Source organism: Bos indicus, chromosome X (genome assembly GCF_029378745.1).
Source record: "Bos indicus isolate NIAB-ARS_2022 breed Sahiwal x Tharparkar chromosome X, NIAB-ARS_B.indTharparkar_mat_pri_1.0, whole genome shotgun sequence".
NCBI lineage: Eukaryota > Metazoa > Chordata > Mammalia > Artiodactyla > Bovidae > Bos > Bos indicus.
This window is the reverse complement of record NC_091789.1, coordinates 91,557,335-91,577,382: the sequence shown is the minus strand read 5'-3', so window position 1 is coordinate 91,577,382 and position 20,048 is coordinate 91,557,335. Positions and strand designations below refer to the sequence as shown.

Here is a 20,048-nt window from a genome sequence, read left to right as displayed (position 1 = left end):
TGGCACAGCCAAAAAAATAATGTACACTATAAACCATAAAGCAATCAGTGAATAAAACCATGAGTTAGAGCTAATAAACCAAAAAAAGAGATGAAGTGAAATCATTTTAAAAAACCTAATTCAAAATAAAGCAATAAAAGAGGGAAAATAACAAGAGGGAAGAGGACAAACAGAATCAGATAGCTGCCTCACCATGCCACCTGCTCTGGAGCAAGTCATGGTGGTGGCACTGGCGGCCTGGCTGCTCCTGGCGTCCATGACTGGCGTGCAGCAGCAGCAGGACTTCAACAACCTCAAGGCCGTCAACATCCAGGGCAAGTTGGTGTTGCTGAAGAAGTACGACGGCTAGGTGTCCCTGGTGGTGAATGTAGCTAGCAAATGCGGCTTCGTAGACCAGCACAGCAGGACCTGGGGCCCCAGCACTTCAATGTGCTTGCCTTCCCCTGTAACCAGTGTGGCCAGCAGGAGCCCGACAGCAGCAAGATTGAGAGCTTTGCCCCGCCGCACCTACAGTGTCACTTTCCCCATGTTTAGCAAGATCACAGTGGCCAGCACTGGTGTCCACCCTGCCTTCAAGTACCTGACGGAGACTTCTGGCAAGGAGCCCAGCTGGAACTTCTGAAAGTACCTAGTGGCCCCAGATGGAAAGGTGGTAGGAGCTTGGGACCCAAGCATGACAGTGGAGGAGATCAGGCCACCATTTACAGTGCTGGTGATGAAGCTCGTCCTGAAGAAGCAAGAAGACTTATAAACACTTTCCTTCCTCTCCCTCATCCCCTCCCCGCACTGTGCATGAGTGACCAGAGCAAACTCAAATGGTGCTACAAAGAGACCACAGACTCTCCTCCACTCTTATCCTGATACCTAACCCATCACTCCTGTCAGGGGAAAATTCTAGTAGTTTGATTATTTGAATCTTAGAGCAACCTCTAGGAACCAGTGAGAGTTCTTGACCAATGACTTACCAGCTGGTAAGAACCTCTAGCCTATGAAAACATGTGGCAAATAGAAGCATTTCAAGCAATTATCTTCTATCTATAAAGCGGGACCAATTCCTACCTCACAGGGCTATTGTGAGGATGAGGATGAAAAGCCTATGGAAGTGCCAAGGGCAGTGCCAGCTAACCAGGAGGCATTCAAGAAATGGTTCTTGCATATGAACCAAAAAATAAGTTGTGATCAACAAAAACTTGAACCCAACATGAATTTCGAGCCCTAAGAATCCAGGCCAAATATTTGCTGTTGTTACAGTTTTCCTATGTATTTTTTTTCAATTACAAAAGTAATACAATTCATTGTAAAATAATACATGATACAAAATAAAAAATGAAAGCATCTCCCTCAAAAAAATAATGATAGCTAGATGAAATACTAAAACTTAAACATATCGATAATTACATTAACTAAGTTATCTAAGCACCTCAACTAAAACTCAATGTAAGATTATGTAAAAAGATCCCAATTGCATTGCTTCCTAAATGTGTTAAGAAACACATTTATAATACACAAGGGGAGTGACATTAGCAACATGGCAGACTAGGAAGCTCCAAGCTTATGTTCCCCAACAAAAACCTAAAATTAAATTTGAAAAGAAAAAAGCAAGCAAGCCAAATTATCAGACCCAACTGTGTCAGCACTTCTGGAAAAGTCACAGGTTTACAGCAACAGAACAAGTGTCCAATCAAGAAAAAGTCATTTTCAAAATCATGGGAAAGTTTTGCAGCATTCTTACTCACCCTCATCCCAGCTTCTCCCTAGGAAGGTGGTAGTTGTGGTCTGAAAGCGGCTGCCTGGTTCCCAGTCCCCTCCCTTGAACTGGAGGAAACAGCAGATTATTTGCAAATGGTTGCCTATGTGCTTTCTACCCATCCACCATGTTCCATGTTCCTTTCTTCTTGCCTTCTTTTGGATTATTCATCTATTTTCTCCCTCTTGTTTGAAATGTGTACCTTTTATAGTTTTTAGTTTTTATACCCTTATTAAAATACAGTATTAGTCTAACTTAAAATCTTCTAGAAGATGCATTTCTTAGTATGCCCTAAACTGTATTCAATTCACAAAATCCTTCGGCTAGGTCTGATTTGTTGCTGAACTCATCCATTGACTTTTTCCTACTAAATGCTAGTTTTAGTGATATAGAATTCTATTATTTTCTGTTGACCAACCATAATACAATGGTATTAAGCAAATGTTAGTTACATAATCACAATAGTAAAAGATGTTTATCAGTTTCACAGTAAGTAGCCAGACAAAAAAATAAAAGATAATTCTTAAGTTTTGCTATGAAGGTGATGGCACCCCATTCCAGTACTCTTGCCTGGAAAATCCCATGGACAGAGGAGCCTGGTAGGTTGCAGTCCATGGGGTCGCAGAGAGTCAGACATGACTGAACGACTTCACTTTCACGCATTGGAGAAGGAAATGGCAACCCACTCCAATGTTCTTGCCTGGAGAATCCCAGGGACGGGGGAGCCTGGTGGGCTGCCATCTATGGGGTTGCACAGAGTCGGACACGGCTGAATTGACTTAGCAGCAGCAGCTCAGATCTATCACTTCTGTTTGGTTCTTTCTCAACTTATTTTTACTTGTTTTCATTTTCACTTTTAAAGGTTTTAAAATTTTTTTTCACATGTATCTCTATTTCCATGACCAGAATAAGCATGTTTTACACTGATGGCTGAGGAGTCTATTGTGTCTCTGTATTACTATATTGTCTTTTATTTGTCCTGATTCTTAGGCATGTTGTCTTTTCAAGGTGTCTTTGGTTAAACCACGGAAGTTATTTTGAGTTAATTCCTTTTAGGTGGATGTCATAGCTAATGAGGACTTATTTTGAACCAGCTCTTCATGCCTGCTTCATCTGCAAAATGGGGTAATAGTGCTTAAACCATATAGTCTTTGTGAGGACTTCAGTTCAGTCAGTTCAGTCACCCAGTCGTGTCTGACTCTTTGTGAACTCATGGACTGCAGCACGCCAGGTCTCCCTGTCCGTCACCAACTCCCAGAGTTTACTCAAACTCATGTCCATTGAGTCGGTGATGCCATCCAACCATCTCATCCTCTCTCATCCCCTTCTCCTCCCGCCTTCAGTCTTTCCCAGCATCAGGGTCTTTTCAAGTGAGTCAGTTCTTCACATCAGGTGAAGTAATGGAGTTTCAGTTGTGAGGACTAAATGACAGCTTATGAGTCCCTGGATCCAATATTTTTATTTTTTTGCTTAAGTCAGTTTGAGCTGAGTTCCTCACAGCAACTATCTCGATTTCGCCTGTATCTACAGCACGACTGAAGGCTGGTGGGTGATAAGGCTGGGCTGAGTGCCCCTCAGAGGGGGCTTCGCAGGCCCAGTGCAAAGGCAGGAGGCTTGTCGGGGGAATGATCTCTCAACCGCCCTGATAAGGATTCCCTTCCTCAGTGTGAAGGGCTGGGGTGCTTGTTTATGTCCAGATACTGCACACTGGTCCACTCCATTCTGCCCCACGGTTGTCCCCACTGGAGCTCTGTTTCTCTGAGGTGAGAGCTGGCACCCACAGGAGGGCTCAGGCGGCCGGGGGCGGGGGAGTGGGGGGGCTGTGCAGTGCTTAGGTGGCATTTTATGCTCACACAATGCTGCACCCATTCTATCTCGCTCTTCTGTGGGATGAGGCTGGAGGGACCCTGCCTGGTTGGGAAGCTGCAGTCATGGTGGGAGGCTAAGCATAGGGGCAACACAGACACAGCCCATCTGTCCTGTCACTGTGGGTGGCTTGGGCCAGATGTACTCCCTCCTCAGAGGACACTACTGCTGGCCTGTGAGGTGGTCTGGTTAGTATCTTTATATCCAGAACCCAGCCATTTGCCCCCACACATGCCTGTCTGTTCCAGACACACCTTTCCCACAGCAGCTGAGCACAAGTCATGTCCACTACCACTTCCATCCTGGGTCCACAGAGGTCAAATGTCCCCTTTGGGGACTACTACCTCCAGTGTAAGTGATGAGGTGCCTAGACCTCTGGACATAACTAGAGCAATTACTTGACCTCTGCATCTGTTTGCCCACCTGAAATTGGCAATGACAACTCCCGTGTGAGACTCTTGTGAGGATTATGAGTCAATATTTGCAAAATGTTTTAGAAAACACTGGGCATGCAGTTGGTGCTGAGAGTTGTGTCTGGCGCACAGATGGTGCTTCACAAGCACTTAGAATAGGACCTGGCACACAGATGGTGCTCAATGAGCACTCAAGAGCAGCAGCCATCACACACCTGGCATTCACTATGCACACAGGCACAATACTGGTGCTTGGTTAAGGATGTGGAAAAAAAAACCCACAATGCCAAGGAACACACTGGCACTTTTATATATACACAGCGCAAGGTACAGGGTCTCAATAAGAAAATACACTCTGTTCAGGTGCACCCCACCCCCACCCCCTGAGAACACCCCAGATTGAGAACAAGAAGGAAGGGGAGAATCATAAATAGAGAATAGAAGGAAGGTTAATGCTCTAAAGGGCAAACACGGGCAGGGAACACACTGCTGGAAGGAGACACGACCTCTTCTTCCCTGGGAGAGCGCAACATAGCAGCAAGGAGAACAGTAGCCACAACTAAGCCTGTGACGCCTGGCGTGGGGCACCTATAACTCGGGTTAAGAGAATGGGGGTGGCTTCAGGAAGGAAGAGAGCCGGGACAGCTTCCTTCCTGGTGGCAGGGCCAGGGCCCCTCAGTTTACATCCACGAACTCTGATTTGGGTGGGGCACCACAGGCAGACGATGCGGGGGGCTTTGACGAGCTGGCCTGGGTTTGCAGACGGCGTGCCACGTCCTGGCGTTGGTAGAAGAGGACATAGGCTGCCTTGGACTGTGAGGAGAAGACAGGAGTCAGCGTGGGTTGGGGAAGAAGGTATCGGGAGAAGGGGAGGAAGGAAGATAGGAATCACCTCAATCTGATTCTCTGTCACAGGTGAGACGCTGCTGTCATCGAAGTAGTGCCACTGACCACTGTCCTTGTTGCAGGCAAATGTCGTGTCTGTAAGAGAGGGCAGGCAGTCCTCACCTACCTTCCTGCCCCTAAGAAGGGTCCACGTTGGCTCTCTCACTCCTCTGACACCAATGACCTCGCCACTGGTTCACACATCTACTTACCCACTGGGACATCCCAACCCCATTGCCCCCACCCTGAGCATGCCCCTGGGTACATACAGTGTCCATCCCGCAGGCCCCCATAATGGTTGGAAACTGCGATCAGATCGTATTTGTACAGCTCCCGGGATGAGTCGTTCTGTGGCTTGATGACAAACTCAGAGAAGTCCAGGTCCCTGTGGGTGTGGCAAGGGTTAATATCAGTGGCGCCCCCTTCCCCCAGTCCCTGCCTTCCTCCCCACCCCACTCCTGCCCCCAGCCAGCCTCCCCAGGCCCCAGACCGGATAGGAAACTCCACAAGGGTGTCCAGCTTTTCTCTGGAGAACTTGGTGTAGGAAAAGCGCTTCAGGTGGATGATGAGTGTCTCTGGTAGCATCCACAGGTCCAGCTTCTTGGTGGCCAGCTGGTGCTGCTTGCAAGTGGGGCAGTACCTAGAGATGGAGCCCAGGTCAGGAGACAGACACTTTCTGAGCTCTTGTTGCCATGTAGCTTTGATGGGCCTACTCCTATGTTACTTTAGCATGCTTGTTAAAACCTTGCCACGTACTTATCAATTGCCCAACATAGGCACTTTTGTACTGGCATGTGTTTTTGTTTGGATTCTGGTCTGGCAGACCCTAGTCATCTTTTTGAGCCTGCCTCTGTCCCTCTGGTTTTCTCTCTTCTGTTTTACTCACTCGCCAGGTATTTGCTGACGGCCTACTGTTGATATGAAGTAGACGGCACTACTTCATATTTGTTCCCTTTCTGCTTCGTGGAGATGCTCCTCTTATTTTTTGAGATTGGCTTTATCTTTTCAGTTCTTTCTGTTTCACTTATTCTCCAACATCTTAATGAGCATCTACTGCACAGCCCACACCATTATAACCAATGAGAAGAGACACACAGTGAACTTAAAATGTTTTCACTCTCAAGGGGCTCACTCTAACAGGAAAGACAAAAAACGACGTAAGAGAAGAACGTAAGATGTGACATCAAGGGGTGTTAATGGAGCAAAAAAGAAATGCTAGGCTCAGACAAAAACAGCACATGAAAGGAATGCAGGGAGCTGATGGCTGGGGGAGAAGCAGTTTTTAACAGAAGAATAAGAGAAGGCCTCTCTGATAAGGTGATATTTGAAGAGAGACTTGAGCAAAATGAAGGAGGTCAAGTCCTGTAGATAATTGGAGGAAGGATGATTTTGGGAGAAGGAACAGCTCGGGCAAAGGCTCTGAGGTGGAAATAGGCTTGGGCTGTTGGTGGCCAGAGTGGCAGGAGGCGATCGAATGAGCAGGTGGGGGAAGGTGTATTTAGTGGTAACAGGGGCTGGGCGGAGGTGGTCCTACCTAATAGCACCCCCAGAGGCCCTGTTCTGGTCCCTTACCAGGGGTTTTCCTTCTCTAGGGTCTCAACGGTGGTGAAGAGCTCAATGCATTCCTGCAGCTGCACTGGTGCCTTCTTCAGCACGTACCCAACGCAGTCATGCTTCACGTAGCCCTAGGTTTGGGGAGTGGATGGCAGGTATGAGGATGAAAAGTGAAAGTCACTCAGCTGTGTTGGACTCTTTGTGACCCCGTGGACTGTAGCCTGCCAGGCTCCTCTGTCCATGGAATTCTCCAGGCAAGAATACTGGAGTGAGTAGCCATTCCCTTGGGGGATAAAAAGGAGTAGGGGTGGAAGATGCACGCTAAGTGGTTAAGGGCATGGACTTTGAAGTTAAGAATCTGAGGCCCCGGGAGCTCTGTGATCACGGCTCAGCTGAGGTAGGAGAGGGTGTGTGTGGTGCCAACTGAAAGTGCATCCCCCTCCCTGCCATCCCCGAGATCTCCTTTACCTCAGCCTCCACCTCGTCATAGTAACGCTTCTTCATCTCTGGTTCCCAGTCGATGGCAATGTACGGCTGGGCTAGGGGCGAGGGGAGGTGGTCATGGGCCCTGCTGCCAAGGAATACCCCCTCCCGCCTCCCAATCCTGGCTCACAGCTGAAGGAGACACCATGGGTATCCTCGTTGAAGGTCGAGCGGTCACTGGTCCCATTGGAATTCACTGTGTGCAGGGTGAAGAGGTGCTTGCGCCGTGCCCTCTGGGGCCAGTGAGATGGCCCAGGAGAGTTGTCCACAGGGGCCCGACTTCTGCTCACGACTCTGGAGCTAGGTCCAGCCTGCTCCAGCCCAGGGTCTTGGGAGCTGCCCTCAGTCACACGTCCAGGCTTAGGGAGCCTATCCTTATCCTCCAGGTCTGCTAGGATTGGGGGAGGATGTCAGAGGTGGGAATGTGTGAACCCCAGAGGGCTGAGCAGCAATGCACATCCAGGTGGACCCTGTGTGTGTGTCAGACCCACCCCAGACCCACCACTGACCCACTGACCCTCCCTCAGGCCATGGGAGACCCTCATCCTTGTGGATCCATGTACAGACACTCATCCTTGCGGATTTGCTCTCCTTCCTCTTCCTCACCTTTCTCATCCCCGTCATCCTCATCATCCGAGCTGGGTCTGGTCACGTAGCGTCTGCCAACAGAACAGAGGAGACTCTCAAGGAGGGCGCCAGAGGGCAGGGAGGACAGAGCCCAGAAGTCTACTTTGCTTATGATGGGAAGCCATGGGTCAACCCCATGGTTGTGGAGGAGGAGCCAGAAGGTCTCAAGAGATGCTACAGGAACGTGGGAAGAGATGGCCTGACAATGGAGGATCTTGTGGGCCACAGTTAAGGAGTGTGGATCTTAAGTATGATAAGCCACTGTTACACAGATACATGATCAGCTGCACATTTCCATCAGGGAAGGCCTCCGAGGAACATGCATAAGTGCCACGTGAGGGAGAGGTGAAGCCAGATAGTGCACTGCTGTTTGCCTGGTGGGGACTCTGGGTTTTAAGCACAATAAAAATCGATCGAAACACAAATAACCAAGACTCTCCTAGGAAGACAATTAAGTACAAGATGACGTTGTCTGCCATGTTCACTCCTATATCCCTGGCACCTAGGTGAGGTGGTGGCGAAGTCAGAAATTTAGAGGAAGAAAAAAGCCTACAAGTTACTCTCTGGCCATGTTAAGTTTGAACTGTCTTCAGGAGCTGGACGGAAGGTGGCAACCAAGTGGTTGGACACTCGACTCTGAGTTCTGACCCCACCTCCCCACCTGACCTGGAAGCGCAGACTCACGAGAGGCGGTACAGCAGGATGTGATACAGGGCGTCCCACGAGAGCCGGTCCCGGGGCACTGACACCAGGAGCGGGTGCCCAAAGAGCATCAAGCCATAATAGGAACTGTTATAGTCCCGGGCTGGGGTGCGCTCCCGCAGGTAGATAGGAAGCACAACATCCTCTCTGGAGTTCTCACCAATAGCAGCCCTGCCCGACACCTCATATCTGTGGGAGATGAACATCAGGTCCCGTCTGATAAATATACCCAAGAGGGATTCAAGGACTCTGCCCCAGTTGCTCCAGCCACTCACTACTCACAGCCTGAAAGTATTCTTAAAAGGGTCCAAAGAGTCACCCAGGGTTTTGGATCATTTACACAGCACCTTGTTTACGTGATATTAGATAAAGTCTTTTGGTGTTATTAGAGCACTGAGGGAGCTGACAAAAATTTTTCGTGACACAAGGATCTAAAACAATTTTTTTTTTTTGGAAAACTGCTTGGTTACAAAGAACTTTTCTACTCATAAAGCACCTTCTATTTCAGTTACCCAAACATTTCAAACATGTTTTTCTTTTTGGCCACACCACATGGCATGTGGGACCTTAGTTCCCAATCAGGGATAGAACCCATGCTCCCTGAAGTGGAAGCACAAAGTCCTAACTGCCAGGGAAGTCCCAAACTTGTTCTGAATGCTTTTATGTTCAGAAAGCAGCTTAACATTCCCTATCTTAAAAATCATTTGGGTTTTGTGGCCTGCAAAGTGAGTAAGGAGTGCAGATCAGCATCTGGTACATATGAGGTACTAGTTAAGTGCTGAATAAAATAAACAGGAGCCTCCCTCACATAATAAGGAAGAAAACACCCAAGGACACCCTGCATAAGGATTTCACCCCACTCACTGACACCCCTAGCAGCCTGCCTTGCTAAGGTACATGGCTGAAGCCCTGAGCAGGCTGAGGAAGGGAGAGGGAAGGTGGTTAACAAAGGAGGTTCCTAAGAAACCCCCATCTCCCCTGGTCTTCTTACTCACATGAAGATATCATCTCGGTCCAAGATGCTGCTCAGGGACTCCTCCAGCTGGTAGATCTTGTAGAAGCGGTGACTGAAGACATCAGCCACCATCATCTGGGAATGGGTTACAGAGAGGGGACCGATCAGTCTGCAAGATCTCCCACAGGCCTTTCTGCCTCCCTTGGTTTCCTTGCCCCTGTATCCCACCTTCCTTCCATCTGCAGAGCCTCACCCTTTCTGGCGAGATGCCAGTGTGTTTGGCCAGAGCCACACACAGATCCGAGATCTTGCCTTTCTTGGGGACCACGAGCCGGTGCTGAGGGAGAAATGGTAACCACAGAAGAGCAGAAGGATGTGTGGTGAGTTAGTGCAGGAAACCCTGAGGTATGGCTGAGTAATCAAACCAACTCTATGAGTGCAGGTCCCTCATTACACCCCCGTCCTCGTTCCCCTCATACCTGCTCCGGCTTGCGGCGGGGGTCCATGGAGACAAAGAAGACCTCCATGACCCTCTTATGGCTCACAGGCAGTGGGACACTGAGGTAGCAGAAGGGGTCGAAGGTCACAGACACATTGCCACAATCAGGGCACACCAGTGTGGATTTGAAGAGGCCATGGAAAGTGTCCACGATCACAGAATCATTCCGCCGTTTGTGGTTTTGCCAGGCTTCCTGAGCAACCTCCTGTTGACAGTGTAGTGCTGAGTGGTGAGGGATGCCAGGGGCTGGGGAAAACCATGGTTTGCAGGCAGGGTGCGCATGGGAGTAAAGGTTAAGGCCACTGGTAAAGTCCAGAGACAGAGTTATAGTGAGGGCCACCTGGAGACTGTGTTGTTCACTGTCAGGGCTAGCGGTTACTTGGGGAAGGAGACTGGGTGGGAGTTAACTCTCACTGGGTGTAGGAGCAGATGTGGAGATATGGTGAAGATGAGGATGGGACTGAGGTCAGGGAAGATGAGCTTAACCAAAAATGGGGAGTGGTGAGGGCACCCCAGGGGGGCCAGAAAATCCCTGTGGCAGAGGTCCTAGTGGCTTTAACAAGGCTCTCATGATGGGGGTCTTCTGGAAGCACCCACCTGATCTGGCCTCCCAGCAGCATCACATAGCTCCACATATTCCTTCTTCTTGATGCGATTGAGGTCCTCGTGTAGCCCATCCAGGAGGAACGACAGCAGCTCCTGTGAGTCATGCTGCTGGTAGCCCAGAAACTGGGACGCAAAGTGGCCGACCTTGGTCTGAGGAGATGGGCGGGGCGTCAAGGCATGAGGGAGGAGATGAGTGGGGGGTGGGGGTTGGGGGGTTGGGGGGCAGATAGGGGCTAGCCAGGGCTGAGCCACACCTTGAACACCTGGGGCACAATGGAGCGGTGGTGGCCAGACCATGCCTGTTTCACCAGGTCTGCATAGGCCTGTGCGATCTCCCCCTTCATGCCCAGTGGGTTGCAGAAGTTGAGCTCCTCCAGGTATCGGTTTTTAAGGAAGTACTCTGTGAGCTGCGGCACGTTACTGAGGCACTGTAGGAGGCAGGAGCCAGGTGAGTGAAGGGGAGAAAAACGTAACCAAGGTGGGGATGGATGAAAGGAAGGGGGAGGAGGATGAAGGGGAAAGAAAGGAATGGGCAGAGGAGTAGGGGAGAGGAGAGAACAGCACTTCAGGAGAAAGAAGAATGTGGTGATGAAGGAGAGGAGACTAGGGAGAGCAGGGAGCAAGTGGAGAGGAAAGGCACAGGTATTTCAGAAAGAAACATGGGCACATCAAGCCAGACTGTGGGGACCTAGCTTCCAACCTGACACCTTGCCCTGCAGTGCCCCCAACTCTGTCCTCCATTTCCAATTCGTGAATCCACCCCCATGCTGCACCAGACCTAGACCTCATGGTCCAACCTGCAGGGCCGAGTTCATGAAGCATGTGTTGCCCAGATTGGTAAGACCACAGATGCCTGGCTGGCCCTGGAAGTCCTCTTCCTCCTCCAATGTGCTGCGCCTGAAACGGATGAGTTTTTATCAGCTGAAGAACTACCATGCACAGAGAAAATGTGCTCATGGGCTCAGTGTGCCGACTGTGGGACCCCACTCTGGACCAGAAACCCCGAAGGCTCACGTGTCATGTGGCTGGGCACTGGGCCAAGTGCCATCCTTGTTTCGGGTCTCCATGACAACCACCTGGGTTGGAGGAAGAGGAGTAAAAAACAGGGAAGGCATTCATGGAGGGCCCATGGGTACCGAGCTCTCACTTCTCTGAATCTGAGCATGGCCTGTGGGCAAACAAGTCCTCCCCACCCTCACCTGCCCAGTCTTGAGAGCGGCGTCAAGCACTGTGACGCGGGTGTTGCACAACCTCTCAAAAGAGCCCTCCGCGTTCTTGATCCACAGCCGAGTCTCTTCCTGGGGGCTCACCAGAAACTGCTCTCGAGCGGTGTGCAAAACTAGGTCTGTGGAGGGGGATGGTGCACGTTGTTCAAGGTCGTCCTGGTACCCTGAAGGATCCCCTCCTTCTTGACCTCAGACTCCTTAGATCACTGAACCATGACTGTTGCCGGGAATGCCAATCCATTCCATGACCCATGGGCTCACCAACAGAATCTGTCTGGCTGAATTGAGCCGTGTGAGGTGTGTCCATATCACTGTGCCGGACAAGCAACAGTTCTACTGAGTACACTTCAACCTTGTGGGTGCTGGGCAGTTCCACAACCTGCAAGGAGGGAAGGGTACACACACTGGCGTACCCACCGTGTGCACACACCGACACAGGGTGACCACCTCTGCAATCAGAGGAGCATCCACAGAGACGAACACACATGGCACAGACACACGTACGAGGCTGTGTGAAGTGAGCACACACAGGCAAGCAAACACAGGGGATGCAGCAAGATATCGTCTAATGACCTAAGAAGGGCAGAGCCAGGTGTATGGATACAGCGGACATGAACACACAGGTCTGGACCCGTCCTGGACCTTTAAGGCCTTCTTCCTACGCTTCCCCCCACCAGAAGTCAACCCCCACCCTGCAGCACCCGCACCACCCACTATACCTTGCGTTCAATGGGAGGCTGGCCATGCTCTAGACCATACCAGTTGACCAGGTAATGCCAAGCAGCCGCTGGGAGCAGCACATAGTCCTCACCTTCCACCAATCCCTTCTTGAGGCGCCAGTTTACCTGGTCTGCAGGAGGGCAGGGGGAGGTGGCAGAGGAACAATCAGGGAAGGAAAGTGATGAGTCAGTCTGGCCATCTCACCAATGACCTAGCACAGAGAAGGGGCTCATGATCGTTTGTTGGGACAGAGATGACAAGAAGTCCAGGGCTCAGCTGACATGGGGAGGCAGAAGCCTGGTACCTTCAAAGAGTTCAGCATTGTTGATGCAGCCAGGGAAGGTGCTGGAGTCCTGATTTCCTCCCCGCACGTACACCTCCCACTGCTTGTACCAGTGATGCCCCACGAGGAACCTGGACCAGACAGGTGACAAGGGTGTCGCACAGTTATCTGGTGGTGTGTGGTACCACGTCCCATGGTTATTGGACTAAACATATCCACACGTTACCAAGAAGATAAGTTTCATGAACATCTGAAACTAATACAGAGCTAAAAAATAAAACAACAACCAAAACCAAACTCATACCATGATGCCAGAAAACATGAGATTTTATTATAGAATAAATGATAATTTACTTGTATTAGTCTGTGGGGTAACACAATCAAATTAGATTCAAAATAATTGTTATTTGCAGCTAATGTTATAAGACTTCAGCCATTTTTTGAATGTGCAATGTTTGTACAGGATACAAAACTCTTCAGCTGAGAAATGGATTGTTAAATATGGAAAATCCACTCAGAAATTTAAAAAAATTTCAACTGCTAAAAGAACCACAAAGTCCTCCTTCAAAAACTGCACACTGTGACCTTTAAAATAATTTTTTTGTCTTTAGGATTTATTTTGATGTTATAATAAATTTCTAATCGTATGGTGACTAGCTCACTCTGTGTAAAACTGTGAAAAACATGTAACATAAAATTTACCATCTGAACCATCTTTAAGTACAGTTTGACCTGCTCTCTTTTAAAGGAGACACTTTTATAGGCACTACTAGGATAAACATTTAGGACTGCTGAAATGTGCCTGTGTAGAATGCCATGAGAAATTCTCAAGTCTGCAGAATATCTGATATATAGAAAGTGCTAAATAAACATTAGCTGTTATCATTCCAATCCTAGGGCTCAGACAACAAAGTTCACGTACACATAATCCTCATGCCGGCACCCCTCGACCCCCACCTCATCGCTCTGCAACAGAAACCTGCTCTGAAACGGACTTTTTTTTTGAGGGGCGGCATGCCCCACAGCATGATCTTAGTTCCCCATCCAGGGATCAAATCATGCCCCCCCTGCAGTGGAAGCTGACGGTCTTAACCATCAGATTGCCAGGGAAGTTCCTGCTATGCAATTTTTGATACATAGAAGGCTATCCAAAGTATTTAACAGCCTCAAATAAAAACTTTTCAAAAAGCTACAAAATGGATGAAAAATATGTAACCGTTTTCTAGCTATTTAACTGTATACATTTGATTCTTTAAAATGGCACTTTTCTTTGTTAACCTGGAATGTCGCCCAAAATAGGCAAACTTTTCTGCGGGCTGTTTTATTTATTTGGAGGGGGGCGGTGTGCAGTGACCCCCCCCAGATCCCACACTTCACTCAGGCTGGGGACACACACACACACCCTCCCCACCCTGGTCGTTCATGCCACAGACACCCATCTAGAAGATTCTATCACGGACTTTACCCTCTACCACTTGTACCTTCAAGGTTTTAACTGCTTCTGTGGATGGTCTATGAGGTGAATTTACTCAGTAAAGCTAGTTTCTTGTTAATGGGAACTTTGACACAAAAGGAGGCACAGCTTAACAGGTTTTTTTAAAGCAGATTTTAAAGGAAAATTAACATTAAAATAACTTTTTATTTACAGTGGTAAACAAAACCTCCACACCTGGCTACAACATGAATTTCTGAAGCCTTCATAGAAGACTGAAGCTTTACATAAATTTTCACAAAATATTACTACAATGTTTTTTTCAATTCAAAGACACTTTGAATTTTTTTTAACATTTCTGAATTGGGATGGCTCATAATTTGTCAGCTCAGGTGACAGGACATATAGAGTTGTCAGTGTCTAATGGAAAAGCACGCACATGATTACATTTACTCCTACATGCTCATGTTTTTTTTTTTTTTTTGGTTGCTAATGTAAATGTATCTCTAAAATTCTAACTTTCTAATTTCTTATTGCTAATATACAGAAATAAGATGGATCTTGTTAAAGTCACTTATGTTTCTGTTTCCTCCAATTTGTTCAAGTGATATGAAACTTGTACTTATGGAAAGAAATTACTAAACAAGATTGTCTGTCCTCTAGATTTCTCGTGTCTGGAGAAAATATCGGTTATTTTGGTTAATCATTACATTGCTAGGTATAATAATTATGGAGAAACAGAAATATGGATATAAACTAAGATATGATTTCCTACTCATTTTATTAAAAGGTTGTTAGCTTATTCAGATATAAATTACACTGTTCTAAATTACTTATATATCTATATAAGCCTAAATACATAAATAAAAATGGATATAAATAAGTCCTTTCTGTAAATTGTTACATGAATAATGCACCAAAGGAGGAAAATTAGAATTGGGTTTTTTTTTTTCCCCCTAGAAAATGACTACGTTAACTTATGCCCAGACTGGAAGCTCCTTTTTTGTCACCAAATTACTGTCAACTCTTGGTGCCTTTTGACCTCTCTTAACTCACTTTTTAAAAAGAATTCTTGCTTTTAAGAAAAGTTAAGCTCCCAATAATCGTTGCTATTTATCACTGTATGTTTTACAAGGTTGACTATAAATATTTCTTGTCTTCACTTCGATTTATATCTTGTTTTTAAAAAAGCAACAACAACTATTCTTGGGATCCCCTTGCTGGTCGGTGGTTGAGACCTGCCTTACCATGCAGGGGATGGGGGTTCGATCCCTGTAAGATCTCACATGCTGCAGGGCTACTGAGTACACACGCTGCAACTAAGACCTGACGCAGCCAAAAATACAGAAATAAATATAAAACAACGAACTATTCTTGCTTTGTCTTTCCAAAATTCAGGCCAAAGAAAGAACAGTAACATTGTTCAAATGTTCTTTTCTGCCTAAACTATCTCTGGGAGATATCACAAAGATCTACTCCTTCACCCTACAAAAGGAATGCATTAGGTTTACCTAAAATTTTTCATTTTTCAAACTTTTTAAAATTTTTAAAAATGACAAACCAAAAAGAAATTTATCTTCCTAGGTTAGTTATGGTTAATTATATATAATTAGATATACTAATATAAAAACCTTTCAATAACTGCATACTTTTGAAGCTAAAGAGCATACTTTTTCAAGCAACAAAGACTAGTACAATAACTTTCTACCAAAAGATCCCCCCCTCTAGAACTTTAGACTCACAACCCCCTTTCCCTTTTTGGTTCATAAAAAATCTGAGCAGATACTAGGGGTGCTGACTCAATTACAGGGGAATTGTTGGAGGCCTATTACTTATTTCACTCTTTCATTAGATCCAGTGGCCAAGGCATAATTATCCTGTGTAACAGCTTTAGGAGAAGTCTGCACAGCACTAACCTTTAATGAAGACCCTAGAACTAAACCGACTGAAATTTTCACATGTTTGGTTGACAATTGCTGCTACAGCTGTTACACAGGATAAATACGCCTTGGCCACTGGCTAGTCTCTTAAGTTCCGGAGAGAAATTGTTTTCCCTTCACACATCACAATCGATTCTGCAACACTGCACCCAGGCAGCCACCTTCTTTGATCTGAACAAAGACAGGCTCATGCTTATCTACCTCTTGTTAGGAAACTATCTACACCCTGCAAACAACCAGAGGCTCGTTCACTACCCCAGATTTAACTTCAGATGGTTCACTTTCGAAAATTTGCCAAGGAGGCTATACTATCATTGATTTGAATTTTCTCTTAAAATTTAAGCTTATCCCAGAAATTAATCAGTTTAGATAGCCAAATAAATTAAATGCCCTCACCCAGATCTGCCAGTTGACAAAAGCTAGAAAGTGCAAATATTAACATGTATATTTAGGTATATGATTTGCGATAGGTCCAAGACTTTGAAATGCTTTATGAACACAAAATTCCTGATCACTCCAGTGACCCCTTATAAAAAAGACAGCAAATTAAACTGGCTTCAATGCTTAACGAACATTGATGGGATAATTCTTTTTATTGACACATCCTAATTTTATTATTCAAATAACATAAAATTAACCATTTAAAAGTGAACAATTTAGTGGCATTTAGTACATTCAGTGTTGTGCAACCACAAACTCTATCTACTTCCAAAACACTTTCAACACACCAAAAGGAAACCTGGTATGGGTGGGATACTTTTAAAGGCTATTGTCACAAGACTGTAAAAGTAAGAAAGATGGGGCAGGAACTAAAGCCTGCAAGCCCTTCTGAACACCTCCAAATGGACTATAGCAATATTTCTGTTATTGTCGTTTACTCTCAAGATGGACTGAGGCTGTACCTTGCTGGAGAGCTATAGTGTAATAGTAAAACTGCTTGGTTTCATATTTCCGATTTGGGGAATTTTAACTTGTCTCTCCAGTAACAGGAATATGTATTTCGCTAGTACTGTGATTAAAGAACTCTAAAAGGAGCAAACCTCACTTCTATCCTAAAGGCTTTCAGGTGAGAGCTTGCTTGCGGCAATGCAGGAATGCCAAGAGTCCAATACAGCCAATACAGCCGGATGGAGAAAATAAGGGGGGAGGGTAATCTGAAGAGAAATGGGAGAAACGATCACAGCCAGATACCAGCCTGGAAACTGTAAAGCCCTGCAAGTCACTGTAAGAATTTCAGCATTTACACTGCATGAAACAGTAAGACTCTTGAAACGTTCTGAGGTAAAGGATGGACATAAAGACTCACTCCGTATAGAAACAAGAAAATAATACTAGTACAGTGGAGAAACCCAGCAAATACCTTCACCAAGTGATCAAGGCTACCGTCACCAATGACATCATGTAGATACTGAGTACCCACCTGATACGATGCAAAGGGTACTTGATACGCAGCCAGTCTGATTTCACACATATCCTCCCATAAAATGAAAGCTTAGACCACAAATACTATTCAGGGACGCATACAATGGTAGGAAACTGATAACTAAATCAAAAATTCAGGCAGGGAGGGGAATTTTCATCCCGGAGCAGCACAGAATTTCTTAAGGTAACGGTTTGAATCTTAACCTAGGTGGTTAATTCACAAATTTTGTATTATTCTTTAAATTTTTAACTTAGAAATAGACTCAGAAAAGTCGTAAAAATAATACAAAGAATTTCTCCGTGCCCTTCATTCAAGATTCTCCAAATTTAAATTTTTACTCACTCGGTCATTATTTCTTTAAACACGTCTTTATATATTCTATTCTTTCAACCATTTCACAGTAAGCTTGCTTACACAATGGTTCTTTAACCTTAAATATTTCGGTTCTTTAACCCTAAATGAATTTCCTAAAAACAAAGATATTATCTTTCACAATCACAATACAATGATCAAAACCAAGAAATTAGCAGTACTAACATCTAGTCTACAGACTTTGGTAAACATTTTATCAATTTCCTCATTCATATCTTTTACAGTAAAAGAGAGAAAGTTCACTTTATGAGGTGAAAAAAAGATTTTTAAATAATTTTTTTTTTCTGCTCCGGGATCCAATCTAGGATAACACATTGCATTTAGTTATGCATTCGTTAAATCCCGTTAATTTCTTCAACTTGGAACAGTTCTTCCCGACCTTGAAATTTTTGAAAAGTACAGATCGTTTATTTTTATAAAATGTCCATCAACCTGGCCTACGTAAACGTTTCATATAATCTTTGCAGGTCTTACGTATTTCACAACTTAAAAAACGAGATGCAACTCGGCGAGAAATAAAATGAACCCAGAAACAGTACATTTCGAGCAGAGATTAGCAAAGAAATCAATTAAACAAGTCAATTTATCAAGGTACGCATTGATATTTTTAAAATAGCTGTTTTTTCTTGATTACAAAACAAAGCACTACTAAAACAGAAAACAAACGTAACATCGAAGGCCCCTCCCGTGCCAATCACCTGCACTTTCTCCCGTCCTGGGACGAAGAGCTTGGCCAGAGGCAAAAACCTCGCCGCTTCACAAGCTTTGCTCATTCGCAGGCGCCATTTTCTGCTTCACGGGCACCACCTCCCCTCTGCAGTCTCTCCACGGCCTCAGGACACGCCCCTCGGCCTAGTCACGAGCCTCGTTCCCAGGCTCCAGCTCTCTCCACCACTCAGGGTCCGACTCCCTCCCTCTTCCCCGACCCGCTCCGCCTCCCTATCCTCTCCTCAGCCAGACGTCACCGGCCTTGAATTCGTTCTCAGGCGCCGCGCAGTAGTCACGGCCCGCCCCCAGATGCTTCGTTACGCCCCGCAGACTACGCTCCCCAGCTCTGTTGTTGAGATCCCCTCCTTCCCAAGTTACAAGGTCCACCTCGCTGGCCTCGCCCCGCCGCCGCGGCCGTGCCTTCTCATGACCCGCCCCCTGCCTCTGCGCGCCAAATCGCGCCGCGCTGTCAGGCTGCATCGCACAGGCCCCACCTCTTTCTCAGACTAGGCACTTCCCCGCCCCTCTCGTTCCCAGTCCCATAGGCCATTCCTCCTCCCCAGGGCGGCTCTCACGTGGACCTCCGCCGCCACGTTCCCCACAGTCCCCTCAAGCCGAGGCTCCGCTTTCAGCTCTGCCTTACCAGCTTTCGCCGACCCGCAGCGGACGCCGTCGCCCATTCTCGATCTGGCGCCGTTGGCTCTCCAGGCCCGGCACCTTTTCCCGCTGTGGCTTTCGGTGGTCGACCGCAGTCGCAGCCGTATCCGCGGGATTCGCTGCGACCGCCGCCATAGCCATTTGCCCTCCTCTAACGGTCACCGCAGCTGGGAGTAGGAAGGGCCCCTCAACGGCCACTTCCGGATTTTGGTCCCGGAAACGGAAGCAGAGCCCCCCATACAGCCAGGGGGCTACTGCCATCTTGAAAAGGGACCCCCGCGCTCGAACTCGTCGAGGGGCTGGGCAGGCATAGGCCCGTGGGCGGTGATTTCCGCCACCAATAGGCGGGGTAAATCCTCCAGGTGGGAACTGAGGACCAAGGTGTCTTGTGGGATTCTAACGCCATGTTGAGTCAGGACAAACGATTGTGTGGAAAGTAGAGGTAGTGGTCCCCGAGGTGGACATATTGGGACGTGCTCAGGGGAAGCTTCCAGGACCTTTCTATCCCATGCTCTGCTGAGGACCGCGCGCCTGTATCCTGGGAGCGGCCTTTTTGCAGGCCTGACCAGGATGCCCTTCCTTCATTGCACTACCCTTCTCCATCAGAAACTAATGCAAAAGAGGGCATGACTTCCAGGGCGCTACCCAGGCCTGTGGGCCTCTTCCTTGTGTGAACTAGATTTATCCTCTTGACAAAAGTGTTGAAGGCAAGTCAGCCCCAGGCCAGGTATATTTTTATTGGAGTTACAGCACTGATAATAATAGTTGGCCCTGTTTAGCTGTTTTATTGCACATAAATAGTAGTCTTAGGCAGCAGGTTGCCTATGGGAAGCAATGGGGATGTTGAGGACCAGAAACGTTAATTCACTTTGCCCCACTAGTAAGTAGTGGAGTTGTGGTTGGAACTCAGGAATTCCAGTTCCAGAGGTGCCACCTTTAAATTCCAGGAC

At 47.0% G+C, this 20,048-nt stretch overlaps 1 protein-coding gene and 1 pseudogene across 8 annotated transcripts; one reads left to right on the top strand and one right to left on the bottom strand.

The window, feature by feature from the left end:
- Positions 1 to 217: 217 nt before the first annotated feature.
- Positions 218 to 751, top strand: LOC109555096 (glutathione peroxidase 7-like; annotated as a pseudogene).
- A 3,559-nt stretch (positions 752 to 4,310) lies between these two features.
- On the bottom strand, positions 4,311 to 19,374 carry USP11 (ubiquitin specific peptidase 11). 8 transcript variants are annotated; one of them, XM_070783537.1, is made up of 21 exons: positions 19,085 to 19,374; positions 12,588 to 12,697; positions 12,283 to 12,413; positions 11,825 to 11,942; positions 11,537 to 11,682; positions 11,352 to 11,413; positions 11,135 to 11,234; positions 10,592 to 10,765; positions 10,329 to 10,487; positions 9,712 to 9,936; positions 9,486 to 9,569; positions 9,273 to 9,367; positions 8,260 to 8,466; positions 7,555 to 7,607; positions 7,079 to 7,339; positions 6,934 to 7,004; positions 6,484 to 6,596; positions 5,402 to 5,551; positions 5,181 to 5,296; positions 4,919 to 5,007; positions 4,311 to 4,839 (listed from the first exon to the last, which is right to left on the bottom strand). In XM_070783537.1, exons 1-21 carry the CDS (start codon positions 19,357 to 19,359, stop codon positions 4,702 to 4,704), a joined length of 2,877 nt encoding a protein of 958 aa, XP_070639638.1. In that variant the 5' UTR covers positions 19,360 to 19,374; the 3' UTR covers positions 4,311 to 4,701. The 8 variants fall into 8 exon arrangements, with proteins under 8 accessions (XP_070639638.1, XP_070639640.1, XP_070639639.1 ...); XM_070783539.1 differs by having other exon boundaries at positions 7,094 to 7,339; XM_070783538.1 differs by having other exon boundaries at positions 7,079 to 7,336.
- Between the last annotated feature and the right edge of the window lie 674 nt (positions 19,375 to 20,048).